The sequence below is a fragment of the Neoarius graeffei genome, chromosome 24, assembly GCF_027579695.1.
Source record: "Neoarius graeffei isolate fNeoGra1 chromosome 24, fNeoGra1.pri, whole genome shotgun sequence".
Classification (NCBI taxonomy): Eukaryota; Metazoa; Chordata; class Actinopteri; order Siluriformes; family Ariidae; genus Neoarius; species Neoarius graeffei.
This window is the reverse complement of record NC_083592.1, coordinates 36,211,804-36,228,120: the sequence shown is the minus strand read 5'-3', so window position 1 is coordinate 36,228,120 and position 16,317 is coordinate 36,211,804. Positions and strand designations below refer to the sequence as shown.

Sequence of the window (16,317 nt, the reverse complement as noted above, 5' to 3'; positions counted from 1 at the left end):
TGAAAGAATGTGTATGTTTATTCTACTACACATGTTTATTAATTATATTTGCTAAAACATCACCTTCCTATGTTTCAAAAAGTAATTCTACATTGTTAAAATTGAGAATATATATGTCCACAACACTTCTGTTACGTTCTGACTTTGGCATATAAATATGTTTTTATTACATCTCAGAAAATTAAAGTTATCTTTTAACATATCATTCATTAAAGATTACATGTTTTGTGACCTGATGGTAAAAAAGAAATGGTTTTAGGTGAATTTTTAAAAATAAGTTCATGTCCGGCGGCACGGTGGTGTAGTGGTTAGCGCTGTCGCCTCACAGCAAGAAGGTCCGGGTTCGAGCCCCGGGGCCGGCAAGGGCCTTTCTGTGTGGAGTTTGCATGTTCTCCCCGTGTCCGCGTGGGTTTCCTCCGGGTGCTCCGGTTTCCCCCAAAGACATGCAGGTTAGGTTAACTGGTGACTCTAAATTGACCGTAGGTGTGAGTGTGAATGGTTGTCTGTGTCTATGTGTCAGCCCTGTGATGACCTGGCGACTTGTCCAGGGTGTACCCCGCCTTTCACCCGTAGTCAGCTGGGATAGGCTCCAGCTTGCCTGCGACCCTGTAGAAGGATAAAGCGGCTAGAGATAATGAGATGAGATGAGAAGTTCATGTCCCCATTTCAGTACCCATAAGCGTGGAATCACTCATATGTCGTTAATATGCATAATTGCAATTTCGTTCAATTCGTTCACATTTTACCAGAGTTATGGCCATTGATTACCAAACTTGTACTTTGATAATTTCATGACGGTGTGCTTGTCTTCTGAAATGAACTCCTCTCACAATTCTTGGAGGAATTTCACGAAACTTAGCAAAAGGCTTTGTTATATGTTGGTAATGTGCATATTGCAGTTTTGTTCAATTCGGTTGAATTTTTTCAGAGTTAGGGCCCTTGATTACCAAACTTGTACTTTAACAGTTTCTTGAAAGTGTGCTCGTCTTCTGAAATCAACTCCTCTCACAGTTTTTGCAGGAATTTCCCAAAACTTTGTAAAAGGCTTCGCTATACGTCGTTAATACACACATTAAAATTTTGTTCAATTCGGTCACATTTCACCAGAGTTATGGCCCTTGATTACCAAACTTGTGCTTCGACAATTTCATGAGGGTGTATTTAAGCATTTATAGCACAGATATAGTTGCCAGTGGGGAGGTATTGTGCTCTCAGAGCACTCTATTATTATCTCATTCTCATCTCATTATCTCTAGCCGCTTTATCCTGTTCTACAGGGTCGCAGGCAAGCTGGAGCCTATCCCAGCTGACTACGGGCGAAAGGCGGGGTACACCCTGGACAAGTCGCCAGGTCATCACAGGGCTGACACATAGACACAGACAACCATTCACACTCACATTCACACCTACGGTCAATTTAGAGTCACCAGTTAACCTAACCTGCATGTCTTTGGACTGTGGGGGAAACCGGAGCACCCAGAGGAAACCCACGCAGACACGGGGAGAACATGCAAACTCCACACAGAAAGGGCCACGGGGCTCGAACCCGGACCTTCTTGCTGTGAGGCGACAGCGCTAACCACTACACCACCGTGCCACCCTCTACTACTACTATTATTATTATTATTATTATCTTCTTCGAGGGCACTTTTCCTTAAGCATATATTTGCCCATGTGATAATTATTTCAGTGATGAAATAATTAAATTATGCTTAATTTGATGTCCTGAACTGAGGCTAAATGTAAAATAGAAGCGTGATTACGTGACAGATCTGCTTTTGAAACTGTGTAACACTGCTGTACTCATATCCAGGTCAAAAGTAGACCAAATCCAGGACATAGTCACTGGGAACCCAACAGTCATTAAGATGGTAGTGAGCTTTAACCGAGGTGCTCGGGGTCAGAACGCGCTCCGGCAGCTTCTCTCCCCCGTCGTGAAAGACATCATCGAGAACAAGACCCTGGGCATAAACACTAACCCCATAGATATCTACAAAGCCTGGGTCAACCAGATAGAGACTGCTACAGGAGAGGCGAGGTAAGTGATGGCATATATGCATGTTATACATGAACAAATATTCAGTAAATATTTCATAGTGCAAAAATACATTTTAAAAAGGTACAGAATAATTTTTTTTCTTTTGATTGTGACTCTCAGTAAACTGCCTTATGAGGTGACAGTGGAACAGGCTTTGTCACATGAGGAAGTGAGGGACAGGCTGGAGGTGTCTAATCAGACACTGCGCACTGTCACTGACAAAGTGCTCAGCTCCATCATGTCTTCGGTGGATACCATCCCGTAAGATCTAGATGTCACCTTGTGACATTGTGCTCTGTTACATGGCTCTTATTATTGTAAAACTATTATTATGGAAGATGGAAATACTGTAATTTAAAAGATGTGAGAAGCTTTAGAGTTTGCTAAAGACTAGGGGGCAGTAGTGTTGTTTTAAACTGAAAACTACAGAGTGACCCTCCCATTTCTGTTTCAGAGCCAAAATATTTCCTCAGGGCTAATAAAGTATTAGTTTTTACTTTAAATAAACTTTCAAGCAATTAATGTCATCATACCATCATTATCTGCAAAATTTTGCATACATAACGAGACTTTGTGTCATCCATCCATTATCTCTAGCCGCTTTATCCTGTTCTACAGGGTCGCAGGCAAGCTGGAGCCTATCCCAGCTGACTACGGGCGAAAGGCGGGGTACACCCTGGACAAGTCGCCAGGTCATCACAGGGCTGACACATAGACACAGACAACCATTCACACTCACATTCACACCTACGGTCAATTTAGAGTCACCAGTTAACCTAACCTGCATGTCTTTGGACTGTGGGGGAAACCGGAGCACCCGGAGGAAACCCACGCGGACACGGGGAGAACATGCAAACTCCACACAGAAAGGCCCTCGCCGGCCACGGGGCTCGAACCCAGGACCTTCTTACTGTGAGGCGACAGTGCTAACCATCACACCACCTGACTTCGTGTTATATTTCTTTTAGTCCTTTTTTGTTTATTAAAATTTCTGTGATGATGCATTTTGTGATGTAAATTCTTCAGTGGATTGCAGGGAATTCTACTTTTTGCTTTATTTTTTTTTTTCCCTTGTTGTTTTCCTGCAGTTATGGCATGAGATACATAGCTAAAGTTCTGAAGGATACACTGCATGAGAAGTTCCCTGATTCATCCGATGATGATCTACTAAAGGTTAGATGTGAAAGATTTCACGATAACTTCATATATTTTATACTGTAACTATGGTAGGTAACCAGGATGCGGGACAACACTAAACATGACCAGTTTAAATGGTTAAAATCTATGTTTTGGTTAAAATCTGTTCTTTCTGCACCACTAATTTTCAAACAGATTGTTGGAAACCTTCTTTATTACCGGTACATGAACCCAGCTATAGTAGCTCCAGATGGATTTGACATCATAGACATGACGGCAGGAGGGCAGCTGCATTCAGAGCAGCGAAGGAACCTGGGCTCTGTGGCCAAGATGCTGCAGCACGCTGCTGCTAATAAACTGTTTGAGGGAGAGAGCGACCACCTCACACCCATGAACGGTTACATCTCGTCCACCTACCAGAAATTCAGGTTAGACAAGAGCATGAATTAAGAGTGCGCCAGCAACTAAGAAAAGGCAAGAAAAGGTCTATTATCAGTTATTCTATCCACATTCACTGGATATGAGCAATCATGCGCTCCGATTGGCTACTCTACTATTAGGCTATCGTCTCATATTCCGTGAGTAGAGAAAAACAAAATGGCGGCGCGTACTGCTGAATTAACCGAGGATGAAATACAACCCCGATTCCAAAAAAGTTGGGACAACGTACAAATTGTAAATAAAAACGGAATGCAATGATGTGGAAGTTTCAAAATTCCATATTTTATTCAGGATAGAACATAGATGACATATCAAATGTTTAAACTGAGAAAATGTATCATTTAAAGAGAAAAATTAGGTGATTTTAAATTTCATGACAACAACACATCTCAAAAAAGTTGGGACAAGGCCATGTTTCCCACTGTGAGACATCCCCTTTTCTCTTTACAACAGTCTGTAAACGTCTGGGGACTGAGGAGACAAGTTGCTCAAGTTTAGGGATAGGAATGTTAACCCATTCTTGTCTAATGTAGGATTCTAGTTGCCCAACTGTCTTAGGTCTTTTTTGTCGTATCTTCCGTTTTATGATGCGCCAAATGTTTTCTATGGGTGAAAGATCTGGACTGCAGGCTGGCCAGTTCAGTACCCGGACCCTTCTTCTACGCAGCCATGATGCTGTAATTGATGCAGTATGTGGTTTGGCATTGTCATGTTGGAAAATGCAAGGTCTTCCCTGAAAGAGACGTCGTCTGGATGGGAGCATATGTTGCTCTAGAACCTGGATATACCTTTCAGCATTGATGGTGTCTTTCCAGATGTGTAAGCTGCCCATGCCACACGCACTAATGCAACCCCATACCATCAGAGATGCAGGCTTCTGAACTGAGCGCTGATAACAACTTGGGTCGTCCTTCTCCTCTTTAGTCCGAATGACACGGCGTCCCTGATTTCCATAAAGAACTTCACATTTTGATTCGTCTGACCACAGAAGAGTTTTCCACTTTGCCACAGTCCATTTTAAATGAGCCTTGGCCCAGAGAAGACGTCTGCGCTTCTGGATCATGTTTAGATACGGCTTCTTCTTTGAACTATAGAGTTTTAGCTGGCAACGGCGGATGGCACAGTGAATTGTGTTCACAGATAATGTTCTCTGGAAATATTCCTGAGCCCATTTTGTGATTTCCAATACAGAAGCATGTCTGTATGTGATGCAGTGCCGTCTAAGGGCCTGAAGATCACGGGCACCCAGTATGGTTTTCCGGCCTTGACCCTTACGCACAGAGATCCTTCCAGATTCTCTGAATCTTTTGATGATATTATGCACTGTAGATGTTGATATGTTCAAACTCTTTGCAATTTTACACTGTTGAACTCCTTTCTGATATTGCTCCACTATTTGTCGGCGCAGAATTAGGGGGATTGGTGATCCTCTTCCCATCTTTACTTCTGAGAGCCGCTGCCACTCCAAGATGCTCTTTTTATACCCAGTCATGTTAATGACCTATTGCCAATTGACCTAACGAGTTGCAATTTGGTCCTCCAGCTGTTCCTTTTTTGTACCTTTAACTTTTCCAGCCTCTTATTGCCCCTGTCCCAACTTTTTTGAGATGTGTTGCTGTCATGAAATTTCAAATGAGCCAATATTTGGCATGAAATTTCAAAATGTCTCACTTTCGACATTTGATATGTTGTCTATGTTCTATTGTGAATACAATATCAGTTTTTGAGATTTGTAAATTATTGCATTCCGTTTTTATTTACAATTTGTACTTTGTCCCAACTTTTTTGGAATCGGGGTTGTAAAAACTCTACTTGCAAACAAAACCTCAAAAAAATGCAAAAAAGCAACAACATAATGAAATGAAAGTATTTGATGGAAAGAACGTATCTTTTTTTATTTTTCAAGAATTATTATTCAAACATTTTTCACAAATTGCTACTGTCATTTTGCTGGTTTGTTAAGCAGAAATGATTTTTTCCCCTGATGTTTTGTATAGTTTTTATTTATCGAATTTGCAAAAAAATAAAAATGCTCTGTTTCTCAAAATCCAGTGAATGTGGATAGAATAAAACAGTTCTTCCACTCAATCTCATCATACGGTACATGGCTTATAGCTGTCCGCTCATGCATGACTTGATTTCGTGGGATAATTGTTAAATATACTCACTAGTTACTTTATTAGGAACATCATATGAATACTGGGTAGCCCCCCCCCCCTTTTGCACTCAGAACAGCTGCAATTTTTCATGGCATCAGTTCTACAAGGTGTTGGAGACATTCCTTTGAGATTCTGGTCCATGTTAACATGATTGCGTGACATAATTGCTGCTGATTTGTCAGCTGTACATTCATGTTGCATATTACTCATTCTACAACATCCTAAAAGTGCCCTACTGGATTCAGATCAGTGACTGAGGAGGCTTCTGAAGTATACTGAACTCACTGTCATGTTCATGGAATGAGATGACTTTTGCTTTTTAAAGTGATGCATTATCTTGCTACCTATTAGAAGATTAATACATTGTAGTCATAAGGGATGCACGTGCTCAGCAACAGTACTCAGGTAGGCTGTGGGCTTCAAATTTGATTGATATTAAGGGGCCCAGTGTGTGCCAATAAAAAATTTCAACATTACACCACCACCACCAGCCTGAACTACTGACACAAATCAGGTTGGGTCCATGAATTCATGCTACTGATGCCAAATTCTAACGCTACCAACTGCATATCACAGCAGAAATCTTGTTGCATCAGACAAGTTGACATGTTTCTAGTATTCAACTGTCCTGTTTCTGCGTGCCCACTCTAGTTGCAGGCTGACAGGAATAGAACCTGATGTAGTGTTCAGCTGTTGTAGCCCAGCTGTCTTAAAGGGGATACGCAGAACCTTTATTTTTAAATACATTTCTAAGTGGATAGTATCTCCATCCTTGACTCTTGTATGCTGCATAAATGGGAATAAAAAATATATTTTCGAGAGTTAAAATCGACGGCGGCACGGTGGTGTAGTGGTTAGCGCTGTCGCCTCACAGCAAGAAGGTCCTGGGTTCGAGCCCCGGGGCCGGCGAGGGCCTTTCTGTGTGGAGTTTGCATGTTCTCCCCGTGTCCACGTGGGTTTCCTCCGGGTGCTCCGGTTTCCCCCACAGTCCAAAGACATGCAGGTTAGGTTAACTGGTGACTCTAAATTGACCGTAGGTGTGAATGGTTGTCTGTGTCTATGTGTCAGCCCTGTGATGACCTGGCGACTTGTCCAGGGTGTACCCCGCCTTTCGCCCGTAGTCAGCTGGGATAGGCTCCAGCTTGCCTGCGACCCTGTAGAAGGATAAAGCGGCTAGAGATAATGAGAGAGTTAAAATCGACCGCAAAGTTGGCATTCGAGCTGCCACGCTGAGCCAGCCAGCCTTGGGTGGGTGACATCACAGCGGTAACCGGTTTTAAGGCCGAAGCCTTTGACAGTTATAGACCAAAGCCAGACTCTGCAGGCGAGAGTGGTTGCAATGGCCTCTTCGTTTGGATTTATTGGAGATTCTTCGGATTCCTCAGATAGTAACACATCTGACTGTGATAGTCCTGAAATTGGAGTGTGTGTACACGCTACTGCTATACACGTAGAACCGTATCAGTTCGAACCCTCGGAAAGCGAATCCAATAGTAACGCGGAGGCCTCCACCTTATGAAATAAAACCAGAGAACAAAGCCGCCTAGAGAATTGGATGGAATTGAACTGACAGTCTCATGTGACTCTCATTAAAACAGGATAGCCGTTGTAACTTATGCAACATGCATGCATTTTCACTGATAAAACATAAAAGGCCAATTAAATAATCCGATGAACTGAGACAATCGCATTCTGAAGCAAATTAAATAATCTTATACCGGTAAATTTAATACACAATACAAGTTTACATGTATTAATCTACATGCAGGTAAACAACGAGTAGTGTTGTTGTTTTTATGTAACCAAATGAGAGTCGGAGCTTACCCGTCTGTGTTCTCGCTTCTTGAAGGCCGAGCTTGTGGCCGATTGTTTTGAAATAATCTGACTTTCAGTTCTTCGTTCAGTTCTTTGTTCATTCGCTTTTTCCATGTAAGGGTGAGATATTGCTGCTGAGGCAAGCATATCCAGTGGGAGAGGGAAAAAAAAAGCATATCCAGCGGAGAAATCTGACAGCTGGTCCACTCATTCTCCATTTTCTCCATACTGAGTACTCCACCATTACTGCTTGGCTCATACTCCGGGAGAACCGGTGCAACTGAATTTACTTTCCTTTTCTTGTAGTTTTCTTTTCCTTTAATTGTTGATACTGCACCCTCTTTCAATACGGGCTTATAGCCAATGCGCCTCAACAGATCAGAGGTTTCGGACAAGTCATCAGTAAAACATGCCCGTGAATTTCTTGCAAAACGCATCCAAATCTTTGCAGTTTGAACATTCTTGGGCCATGAATGCAACATAAATCCACCTTCTGTCATGTTGCTGCACCCGCCAGCAACACATCTACCGTACGTGGCATGGTGATAAATTAGCTCAAAATGGAGGATCGGAGTTGCAGTCAGCTCTGTGTTTTAGTATAGTGAAAATGGCGATGAGACCGATAGACTTCCTGCTGTGACGTCACAGATGTCAGGGTCATTCACTCAGACCGCTACCTATATGAATCATTTTAATCGTAAAAATTACTATATTAGATTCATTGTTAACGCTTAAAACTATTCCTGTGCCATGAGGTCTCAAGGCATTTATAAACAAAAAGTGAGGCCATGGTTCTGCGTATCTCCTTTAAGGTTCAGTGTTTTGTGCATTCTGAGATGCTTTTCTTCTCACCATAGGCCTTTTTGAGTTACTGTAGTCAACTTGTCAGCTCAAATCAAATCAAATCTGGCCATTCTCCTCTGACCTCTCTCTTAAAAACAAGGCATTTCCACTCCAAGGAACTGCTGCTCACTGGATTTTTTTGTTTGTGTTATTCCACACCATTCTATGTAAACTTGGGAGACTGTCGTATGTGAAAATCTCTGCAGCGGTATCTGAAATACTGCAGTATGACTAATAACGTGACCAGTGAGTGCATGTGGAATGCTGTGGAAATGATTACATAGAATTTAACATTTTAACCAGAGGGACAACTGATGAAGTTTAAAAGGATCTGAGAGATACTGTAGGTGATACAAACTTTATGTTGAAACCGATTTAGCCAAGTTAGTGTGTAACCTGAATATAGGAACCAAATTATATTACAATCAAAAGAAAGATGTTTTAGTTTCCTGAATACCCCAGTTCATTGTCTTGACTGATTTATTTCACAATCCAGAAACTGAAATTTGGTACAACAGCAAGTTCATATTACATATACACTACCGTTCAAAAGTTTGGGGTCACCCAGACAATTTTGTGTTTTCCATGAAAAGTCACACTTTTATTTCCCACCATAAGTTGTAAAATGAATAGAAAATATAGTCAAGACATTTTTCTGGCCATTTTGAGCATTTGTGGCAGATCACAGAATCCAGGGACACATGTCGGCCCGGGGGCATTTTGAGTTATTGACAGATTCAGAAAGTACAGTTTCTAAGCTTTCCAATGATGCCTTCCATGTGGAGATCTGACAATATTTGAAGAATGTGTGGCCTTTTGAAAGTGTATACCTCTTAAAACAGAAAAGGGAGAAAATCGCCCTCAAAGTTTTCCATCTCAGCTACTCTGGGTGTAGGGCGGGCACATAATGGTGCTCGTTTGCATGACATTAAGGAAAGCCCTACCCCCTACGAGCTAGCACGATGCTACTTTCATGTAAACAAAGATCACCACGTCAATTTTCCTTCCATGCAAAGTATGCCCAACACAATTATGAAGTACAAAAATAAGTCCTAAAGTATACTTTAACGTTTTGTGGTTGAAAAATTACTCACACCGTAAGAAAGAAAGATAGCACGATGATGACACAACTAACACAACACTAGTTTCATGTAAAGCCTCGGTCACAACTGGCCGTACGGTACGCGCTCCTACGGCCGGTCTACATGCAAAAAACACAAGAAACACATGGAGAGCGCGCATGAAACGCACGAGAGCGCGCGTGTGATGTGCTGATTTTCGAGCCGCAGACCGGCCGCAGAGGTTCTTTGTCATGTCAAACAAACTCTACGGGCGCTTACGTTTTTTTCAGGTTGCAAGACAAACTTACGGCCAACGCGCGTCTTTCTCCGTGAACAAAAAAAGAAACGCAGCGATTTGGGAAATGCCAAAAATCACACGGCCAAAAAATCGTACGTCCGGTTGTGACCTAGGCTTAACCAAACCACAACACTCTCCGTTACATGCAAAAAATAACCACACAGCCTTAGATTAATAAACTTACCCCATCAGAAAGAGAAACGTCGCCTTGCACACACCAATGCCTCCGATGGAATGTAATCCTAGAACGGTCCGTGTATCATCCGATCATTCAAGTATTCCATTCAATCTGGAAAATGAGGTTGCGGTTTTTTTTGCTAGAAATGGTCATCTCCGATGTGTGTCAGCTCCTCTGCGCTCTGTTTAGTAACTCATTCCATAGTGAAATCACACGCCTGTATGCAGTTAAGTAGCCATGCGCTCAGCTCGGATCATACAGCTGATTCGCGGAAAAAAAAACAAAAGACTTAAATCATCATGTGAATGGCCCATATGGTAATTTACCCACACCCCCCAGCAGGCTACAGTCCTGACAAAAACGAGACAATTTGCAACAAAAAAATGTATGCTTTTTCCAACAAAACAATCTATTATCTGAAATACTGATTGCATTCTTCAAGATCTCAACTTGCACATGATGGAAAAAAACAAAAATCACAAATTTCGAAAAAAAAAATGCTTCTTTTGCGATTATCTCTGATTCGTTTCGGCCGACATGCGTCCCTGGATTCGGTGAGGGGTCACATTTAATCGATCCCACAAATGTGATGCTCCAGAAACTCAATCTGCTCAAAGGAAGGTCAGTTTTATAGCTTCTCTAAAGAGCTCAACTGTTTTCAGCTGTGCTAACATGATTGTACAAGGGTTTTCTAATCATCCATTAGCCTTCTGAGGCAATGAGCAAACACATTGTACCATTAGAACACTGGAGTGAGAGTTGCTGGAAATGGGCCTCTATACACCTATGGAGATATTGCACCAAAAACCACACATTTGCAGCTAGAAGAGTCATTTACCACATTAGCAATGTATAGAGTGGATTTCTGATTAGTTTAAAGTGATCTTCATTGAAAAGAACAGTGCTTTTCTTTCAAAAATAAGGACATTTCAAAGTGACCCCAAACTTTTGAGCGGTAGTGTACCTCCCTGAGCCTCTCAAACCTTCTAACTTTATTAGTTGCCCCGATTTAATCATCATTACAGTTTTTAAATCACATGTACTTGTTTCCAGAATATTATGCACAAATGACCAACATGTGGTTTCTTCGAAGTTCTTGGTAGTTGTTTCAACCTGTAACTACAGTAAGGAAATGTGGAACTTTCACATGCAATAGTGGTGACCAGCATTAAAAGTGGAGATGGATGTGAACAGGGAGGAATTGCCTTTGTGTTAAAGTGTGGCATCAGCAAACAAGAGGGAGGTGCGTCATGAGTTTAAAATGTGTGAGGATGTGTAGATTTATACTCCTAGACTGCAGTTTACCGCACGTACCCTTACTCATGAGTCACATTTTCTGGAAATCCCCAGCTTTGGGAATGTTTTTTTTTTTTTCCCTTTGTCCTTTTCCTACTTCATTATTTTCACAGGCATACCATCATGCACTGTAGTAGAATAATCTTTTTGGGGCTGTGATGGCTTTTCGGTTGCTGATCAGAAGGTCAGGGGGTCAAGACCCAGCACTGCCAAGCTGCCATGGTTGGGCCCTTGAGCAAGGCCCTTACCCGTTTCTGCTCCAGGGGCCCCGTATCATGGCTGACCCTGTGCTCTGACCCCAACTTCCTAACAAGCTGGGATATGTGACAAAAAGAATTTCTCTGTGCTGTAAAGTATATGTGACAAAAAAAGCTGCTTCTTCTTCTTAATCAATACACTTCAATAATATACTGCCTGTGTGCTGTACTTTGCAGAGTATTCTTCCAGGCTGCATGCGATGTCCCAGCTCCAGAAGAGAAGTTTAACGTGGATGAGTACTCTGACATGGTGACACTTAGCAAACCGGTCATCTACATCTCCATAGAAGAGATCATCAACACTCACTCAGTAAGCCCAAGCCCATTTGTGTAACAGAGGACATCCTATTTTTGTTTTCTGTCTCGAGAGAGTGATTAAGAAATGCTCCCAACACCTCTCTCCAGCCATAATCCCTCCTTGTAGTTATTCCATCCCACTTACTATACATGTTCCTAAACTTATTTAATACACACACACACACACACACACACACACACACACACGGTTGCGTGTTATGAACTTTAGTATCCTTTAAACACTTTATGAAACGGTATTCAATATCTTTGGTAGCCCCGTGTAATGGATACTTTGGTAAAGGGTGAAAAGTGTTACACATGGGAAATTAATGCTTAGAGTGTTGCTCATGGAAAAACACTTGTTGCTAGGCTGCTGAACATCGTGGAATCAGAAATGGAGTATGCGTTTTATCCCAAGAGGTACAGGGTAGTGTTTACTGTATGCGTCATCTTAACTTCAAGGAAGATGGGAGAACACTGATTCGGTTTTAGAAAAACTGAACGTTTCTTCTTCCCACACTGCATTCCAAGCATATTAGCCATCAGGAAAAAAAAAAAAAAGCAAACAAACACACACACAAATTCAAGGCCATGAGGTACAAAAATGATAGCTGACAGAGAGGAATATTGAATGTGTGGTGTAGCAAAAGTACAAAACACATGAGGATTGCAAAACATTATCAGACGCTTAAACAAAGACATTCTTTGAAACCGCTGTCGTATAACTGTGTTCTTGTGATAAAATGCTGGGCAGATTTCTGAAGGCTTTCACTGCATCGTCAATTCTTGTTTCGTGGGTTTCTTGGTTGAGGCTTAGGTAGGAGCTAAGAAAGAAATAATAGCTCTAGTGACCAAGCTGTGTTACTGAGCCTGCTTGTATTTCTGCATGGAGGTGGTGAAAAGAAACCGTGGTTTATGTGAGAGGTCCCTGCTGTTTTGGCTGAGATGCTTTGAAGCTGTAGGAAATATTGGATAAACCAGCCTGTTGTCTTAGCACGCCACCAGTGTGAAGTGCTGAAGCGTTGTCTTTCTATTGGCTGAATTCCATGCTCCAGACTTCCCTACTGCTGACAGAGATAACAGACTTTCAGCACGTATTATCAGAAAGTGTCCAAAGGTGAATCTGTCTTGAATTAGCTTTGGAACGAAAGAACACACTGCATACCTGACCTAAGGCTTGGTTGGAGATACCGCATTGACGCATTGCTGGGTAGCACTGGGTAGCATATTAGCCGGGGTAGCAGTGGCTCAGGGAATTCATTGCTGTTTTGTCATTAAGACCTTAAAGTTTGACACTTAGTTAAGCATAGTTTTTTTTTTCCTAGAACCAGTGTTCTATGGATGCTTGAAGTATATTGCAGAACCTCTGTGCTGAAAGTGTATTAAAACAAGGTTTAAACTTATTTTACTTTTTTTTTTGTGAGACTTTATAACCAGCTCTATTTTACAGCAAACTGTATAAAATGTTTTGCTCATGTTTGTCCAACAGCTTGTGCTGGAGCACAAAGAGGCCATCGCTCCAGAGCCCAGTGATCTTCTGCATGAACTCCTGGATGACTTGGGAGATGTTCCTGACATGGAGTCACTAATTGGTAAAATTCACCTTCTATGCATCTTATTCATAAATGATCTATTACAGACACTCAAAACATGGTCTAAAGACCAGAGTTATATTTTTCTATTAAAAAAAAAATTATTTGACTTGTCAGTTACGCTAAAAGTATGTCATTTGACAAAAAGGAAGCACCAGAAGCACCTACAAGTACAACCATTAAAAAAAAAAATCCAGATTCTCTCAGCGCACAAATTGGGAATGGTCTTTACCTTACATGCACCCACCCCCTTGCTCTGTTAAATAGTGTAGTAGAAGGGTTTACACACACACACACACACACACACACACACACACACACACACCAGTAGGTTACCCGGCGTTGCCCAGGTTTCGCCAAATTCTGGGTTTTCCCCAGACTTCCATGTCAAATTTGGTGAAGATCTGTCAGGAAATGGTGATGTTTACCCAAGACAAGCAAAAATCCAAACATCCACCACCCAGGAGACCCCCTGGGGCCCATACATTAACTTTGTTTATATCTGCAAAATTCTGGGTCATCCCCGGACCTACTTAGATTAGATTAGATAAAACTTTATTGATCCCTTTGGGTGGGTTCCCTCAGGGAAATTAAGATTCCAGCAGCATCATTACAAATAAACAGAGAAAAGAAATAGAGAGAACTCATCTCATTATCTGTAGCCGCTTCATCCTGTTCTACAGGGTCGCAGGCAAGCTGGAGCCTATCCCAGCTGACTACGGGCAAAAGGCGGGGTACACCCTGGACAAGTCGCCAGGTCATCACAGGGCTGACACAGAGACAAACAACCATTCACACCCACATTCACACCTGCGGTCAATTTAGAGTCACCAGTTAACCTAACCTGCATGTCTTTGGACTGTGGGGGAAACCGGAGCACCCGGAGGAAACCCACGCGGACACGGGGAGAACATGCAAACTCCGCACAGAAAGGCCCTCGCCGGCCACAGGGCTCGAACCCGGAACTTCTTGCTGTGAGGCGACAGTGCTAACCACTACACCACTGTGCCACCATAGAGAGAACTTCCAGATAAATTAAAATAAATTAAGTATACTTGCCAAATTTGTTGAAAATCTGTCAAGAGATTGTGACATTAACTAAAGACAAACAAACAAACTTTGCCACTTATTTTATTTATACATGTGTGTGTTATATATTACATACATACATGCATACACACACACACACACATTATATATATATATATATATATATATATATATATATATATATATATAATATCTCATCTCATTATCTCTAGCCGCTTTATCCTTCTACAGGGTCACAGGCAAGCTGGAGCCTATCCCAGCTGACTACGGGCGAAAGGCGGGGTACACCCTGGACAAGTCGCCAGGTCATCACAGGGCCGACACATAGACACAGACAACCATTCACACTCACATTCACACCTACGGTCAATTTAGAGTCACCAGTTAACCTAACCTGCATGTCTTTGGACTGTGGGGGAAACCGGAGCACCCGGAGGAAACCCACGCGGACACGGAGAGAACATGCAAACTCCGCACAGAAAGGCCGCTGGGCTCGAACCCAGAACCTTCTTGCTGTGAGGCGAAAGTGCTAACCACTACACCACCGTGCCGCCCTATATATAATATATATGAAATAATAAAAGTTGTCTGTCATGTGCCCTGTATACTGATTCAGCGCTTCCAGTAAAATTTCAGTTTATCAGTTTCAGTCTCGGTAATATTATGATATATTTTTTTTAATTAAACATTTTACAATATTCAGGATGATGTTTAAAGTTGCTTTGAAGAAAGGATAAATAAGTGCAGGAACCTAAAAAAACTATTAAATAGCTTTATTCCCCTTAAATTTATACTAATGCTTTTGTCAAAGTTCTGATTTTGATCAGCAGTTTTTGTGCAAATAACTAACAGACTAAGAGGTTTTCTCCTATACACAGGTGAAGGTGCTGTGGATCCAAATGATCCCAACAAAGAAAACACACTGAGTCAGTTGGCTAAAACCGAGATCTCTCTTACGCTCACAAACAAATTTGAGCTGGTGGATGGTGATGACAAAGACATGAAGGGACTGATGATGAAGTAAGTTATATCACACTAGCTCTTTTGAAATATAGACGTTACATATCAGCCGCTCTTGTTTTTCTAGTGGGTATGATTAACCTGACTGTAGATTGTCATGTTGAGTGTTATTTTTAAAGACAGTCTTCATTTCCTATTCCACTATCTATCACACACCATGGTGGGAAGTGATGCGCAAGCCGCTGCTATCGCTTCCTTTGTTCAAATGGTTCTTGTGGTGTTTTTCAGCTACACTAAATTGGTGACATTCCAAGAAACGAGGAGAAATGCCAGAACTCACTTAGCCTCTAGACTAGAAGCATTAGTCTCTTATCTTTCAGAATATCAATCCCCAAGTATTTCTTGATCATAATGCCTTCTATAGAAGTGTGTTTGCTGAATGACTAACTGTAAATGTGATTGTGCAGTTGAGAAGACTTTTTTTTTTTCGCCCTTGACGTGTTTCTCATTGCATCTCAGCTAGCTGTGGGATCAGCCCCCAGCTGTATGTTCTCTCTTTGTTACAGTACTCGTTGTCATAGTGCAAGGGGTCTCTGGGGAGGAAGCAGGATAAGAGGGTCAGACTGCTCCCTGCTAGTGCAGACAGAACAGGGCCTTGACTTCAGGGCTTGCTTTCTGAAGGCTAATGCAAAGTTTCCCGTCATGGAACCCTGAAATAAAGCTTCAGATACATATGATACTGATGTGTTTAGTCATATTATGAATATGAGGAAATGAATGTTCTCATGAGCTCTTTGAACTATCAGAGGATAAGCAGTTAGCTAATTGCCATAATTATGTCTCTACGTATGTACTGTAGGAAGCATAATTACCAGTGATGCAGTAAGCTCGCTGA

The 16,317-nt window shown here is 41.8% G+C and overlaps 1 protein-coding gene across 1 annotated transcript in view; it reads left to right on the top strand.

Moving 5' to 3' along the window:
• iqgap2 (IQ motif containing GTPase activating protein 2) overlaps positions 1 to 16,317 on the top strand; it is a 103,536-nt gene that overhangs the window by 80,211 nt on the left and 7,008 nt on the right. The window contains exons 26-32 of the mRNA XM_060907148.1: positions 1,814 to 2,038; positions 2,159 to 2,299; positions 3,127 to 3,211; positions 3,371 to 3,603; positions 11,701 to 11,833; positions 13,310 to 13,412; positions 15,341 to 15,482. Coding sequence (XP_060763131.1) covers positions 1,814 to 2,038; positions 2,159 to 2,299; positions 3,127 to 3,211; positions 3,371 to 3,603; positions 11,701 to 11,833; positions 13,310 to 13,412; positions 15,341 to 15,482 — 1,062 coding nt within the window. The remainder of the gene's footprint in view (positions 1 to 1,813; positions 2,039 to 2,158; positions 2,300 to 3,126; positions 3,212 to 3,370; positions 3,604 to 11,700; positions 11,834 to 13,309; positions 13,413 to 15,340; positions 15,483 to 16,317) is intronic.